Below are 3844 nucleotides of genomic sequence, written 5' to 3'. Positions count from 1 at the left end.
CAATAAAACAAACGTAATTAATAACATACAAGTGATTCTGTTATGTTTCGCACATATTTAGTTTCCTTTTTACATATCCATATAGTAATAAAACGTTTTGTTCAACTGTTGAATACAACTGTTTGGTTGTTCCTGTACATACAACTGTCTATTGTTATATACCTGTACATACAATTGTCGATTTGTATATTTAATACTGGCTAAAGAACCTCTAAACAACCTTTTTATTTCAGATAAATGCTGATCTATACATCAAAGAATCCAGAAAGAAATTTACTCAGCTGTTTTAAATATTGATAACAACAACAACAACAACAACAATAATAATAAATGTTTCTTGAGCAGCAAATCAGCATATTAGAATTATTTCTGAAGGATCATGTGACACCGAAGACTGGAGTAATAAAGCTGAAAATTCAACTTTGATCACAGGAATAAATTCAAATGTAAAAAATATTTTCAAATTGAAAAGTTATTTTAAATAGTAAAAATATTTCACAATATTACTGATTTTGCAAATAAATGCAGGCTTGGTGGGCAGAAGAGAATTCTTTATTCTTTAACATTAAAAATCTTACTGTTCAAAAAAGCTTTTGACTGGTAGTGTACATTTGCAATTGAGAAGATGCTTTTTTTTTGTTTGTTTTTTGTTTCACAATTACTGTAGAGCTGTGAGAACGAGTTTGACAGGTAGATGGAAAACCACTGAGCAAAGATCAAACAGATTAAAACCACCATCTTCAGTGCTGCACAAACAACAAGAGAAACATGTGACATTATGTGTGTCACCTCTAAATGTTTACACACTTTTCAACAGTTTTAGATTATTACTCTTTGTTTGTTCAGGAACCAAAAAAAAAAAAAAAAATATTGCATTCCTATTTCATATTTGCTGTATTTCCATTGATTTTTGCAATCTTCAATCAAACTTTATGCCAAATTTATACCGTAATTATTTACAATAAATAATGTGTGTTTAATTAGCATATACACTCATTAAATTCCCAGCAATGAACGCACATTTAATGCTAAATTAGTTTTTTGGAGCACACTGCGATTAGCCACTGCTGACATGATGAAAATTACAGTAATTATGAGTTATTCTATGAAATGCGAACCATTTATTTACACAACATACAATTGTCGATTTGTATATTTTTATTCCTTATTTACTTGTTCTATTTTATTTTTTTAATTTTTAATTTTTTATTATCTGTGTTTTTTTGTCCTGTCACTGTCATTCTGTTACACTGTGGAAGCTTCTGTCACGAAAACAAATTCCTCGTATGTGTAAACATACCTGGCAATAAAGCTTATTCTGATTCTGATTCTGATTCTGAATCATCCGCGATTGTGAGGTTGTTGATTGTTGCTATGGTGATACCGGGGAGCTCTTCCGGGTCGTGCAGTCGTGTTTACGAATAAGCAGCGCTGCATTACATAATCTCTCATCGATGGTGTAATCCTTCGCTTCAGCCTCTTGTTACAGCTTTACTGCGGTACTTTATACATTATTAATGGGTCCAAACAGGATCTACATCAGTGTGGGTTATGCCACGTTCGGCATGTTGGTGGGATTTTCGGCGTTTATCGCGTGGAATGTGGTTTATAAACAGCCTTGGACGGCGGCGATGGGCGGATTATCAGGTCTGTAAATAAACTCAAGGCCACAGACTAACTTCTTTACACATCAGCTGTCAAACATAGACATTTCTCATCCTGTTTCCTTTACTGTCATGCTTTTTAACTCGTTGCTATTATTGTGTGATCTTGCGGTTGGGGAAATCTCCGGCTGTCGCAGTCTGTCTGTATGCAGTGTGTGGTTTGTTATTCCAATAGAGATATGATGGGTGATTATTTCATTTCTTTCTTAAAAGGATCAGTCCGTCATCTTCTTAAAATGACTTTGGAAATAATCACCCATAAATATGGAGATTTTTGACTGTTTCTACTCGAGAGAAAGAAAGAAACATATATGCACTCCACATATATATAATATATTTATTTCCAAATAATCGCTATCTATCTATCTATCTATCTATCTATCTATCTATCTATCCCTGTGTGTGTATATATATACAGTGGGTACGGAAAGTATTCAACAATGTAAAATAAATAGTATATGATAATTAATATTTAAATAATGAACTAATTAAATAAGCAGTTTGTGTACTCCTTTTGATTAAACTTGATTTTTTTTCTCTCCCAAAACTTTGCACTCAAGATTTTTTAAATTGTAAATGAAACAGATTATTGGAGTAAGAAAGTACTTTTCAGTTTTTCTATTTAAAATGTTTACGTTTAATTCAAAGTGTTACATGAAAATACGTAAAAAATGTGGCAAAATGTACTGTATTAATATTAAGGAATTTTCCATATTCATATTTTACAGGTGTTTTATCTGTGCATTTTGAATTTTGCTCTTCATTGCATTGTGTTTTAGGGTTACCGTAAATGTCCATAAACTTATTAGCTCATATCAGAAAAATACCAGTACATTTTCCATTTATTTCATTCTGTATTTTTTTCTCGTATATATATCATATGTGTATATGTTATGGGTTTAAATCTCCAGGAGTTCTGGCACTCTGGGCATTGGTCACCCACATTATGTACATTCAGGACTACTGGCGCACTTGGCTGAAGGGACTCAAGTTCTTCATGTTTGTTAGTTCGGTCTTCTCCCTCCTGGCTATTGCTGCTTTTGCCACCTTCATAGCTCTAGCTGTTATAGAAAAGCAGTGTAAGTACCTTCACATGGACAGCTTTGTCTAATAAAACATTCCACACAATATCTGTATAATACGCATGTTTTAAGTGTCTGTAATCCATTCTGTATGTTTTTGTCTTCAGCAATAACTGACCCCAAGAGCTTCTATCTATCTGCCGTGTGGAGCTTCATGACTCTTAAATGGGCCTTCCTGCTGGGCATGTACTCCTACCGTTACCGCCAGGAGTTTGCTGACATCAGCATCCTCAGTGACTTTTGATTGGCTCCTTCATCTGTAATAGAATTGTAGTTGCCAGTCTGTGGCTTCACCTGCCAATGTGGAGATGGATGGAAGGATGGATCTCCTTTTTAAAACCGTCTTACAGCCTCCTTGCTCTCACAGAAAAGACTCAAATCTCAGTCCTCCTTCCCTCAGATCCGGGCCCTGGAGTTAGAAGTCAGTGAATGTCTGTGATCTGCCTCTTTCCTGTCTTTTTGAGTTAATTGGAGGTTTTACATTGACATTGGACAAAGGTATGTCAAGTGTTTCAAAGGAAGTGGATACACTAGGATGTGGTCACGGGTAGTTGTTACTTTACTCAGGGCAACTTCTCTCCAAATGTCAGATGTGAAATGAAGGCTTTCCTTCAGTCAGAAAAAAGTGCAAAAAATGTACATTGTACATTGTCATTGGGGCAGTAGACCTTGTCTTTACCCCTTTATAAGGGTGCATATTTGTTCCTGAGATTGCTGATGAAATGCATTCTTATGGTATAAACCATTTTTGGAGAATGTGGTCCAAAAGGCTCACTTTGAAGAGACTGCTGTAGTGACAAGGTACAATTTTTGCACTTTTTTTCTTCTAAGAGTATTGAATGAGTGTATGATGAAGGATTTGCACAGCTTTATCTAGTGATCTCAGCCAGCGATGGTGGAATTGACTGATTTAATGTTACTATCGTTTTCAGACATAGTGCTCTTTATTATTTGCCATTGCAATTGTTATTTCCTTTTAAATGTTGTTTATACTGAGTTCTGTTTATGATTGGCTGTGTTCGGAACTGCATACTACCATACTAGTAATTCTGCAGTATGTAAACTAGCATTTAAAAGTTAAGGTAAGTTTTTTTTTTT

The 3844-nt window shown here is 34.5% G+C and overlaps 1 protein-coding gene across 1 annotated transcript; it reads left to right on the top strand.

Annotated features, from left to right (window-relative positions):
• The first annotated feature begins 1424 nt into the window (after positions 1-1424).
• On the top strand, positions 1425-3836 carry slc48a1a (solute carrier family 48 member 1a). Its single transcript, XM_016464822.1, has 3 exons — positions 1425-1647; positions 2576-2743; positions 2854-3836. The coding sequence occupies exons 1-3, from the start codon at positions 1518-1520 to the stop codon at positions 2988-2990; spliced, it is 435 nt and encodes a 144-aa protein (XP_016320308.1). The 5' UTR covers positions 1425-1517; the 3' UTR covers positions 2991-3836.
• Positions 3837-3844: the final 8 nt, after the last annotated feature.

The sequence above is a fragment of the Sinocyclocheilus anshuiensis genome, unplaced genomic scaffold, assembly GCF_001515605.1.
Source record: "Sinocyclocheilus anshuiensis isolate Anshui unplaced genomic scaffold, SAMN03320099.WGS_v1.1 scaffold1089, whole genome shotgun sequence".
Taxonomy (NCBI): domain Eukaryota; kingdom Metazoa; phylum Chordata; class Actinopteri; order Cypriniformes; family Cyprinidae; genus Sinocyclocheilus; species Sinocyclocheilus anshuiensis.
The sequence above is the reverse complement of the archived record's forward strand: the minus strand, read 5'-3'. Positions and strand labels throughout refer to the sequence as shown.

What these genes read in the sequence shown, in the direction of transcription:
- slc48a1a (XM_016464822.1), top strand. Translation starts at nt 1,518, where the DNA reads ATGGGTCCAAACAGGATCTACATCAGTGTGGGTTATGCCACGTTCGGC. An exon ending in GGCGATGGGCGGATTATCAG is followed by an intron (nt 1,648 to 2,575) that starts GTCTGTAAATAA and finishes TTAAATCTCCAG; the next exon opens with GAGTTCTGGCACTCTGGGCA. An exon ending in AGCTGTTATAGAAAAGCAGT is followed by an intron (nt 2,744 to 2,853) that starts GTAAGTACCTTC and finishes TTTTGTCTTCAG; the next exon opens with CAATAACTGACCCCAAGAGC.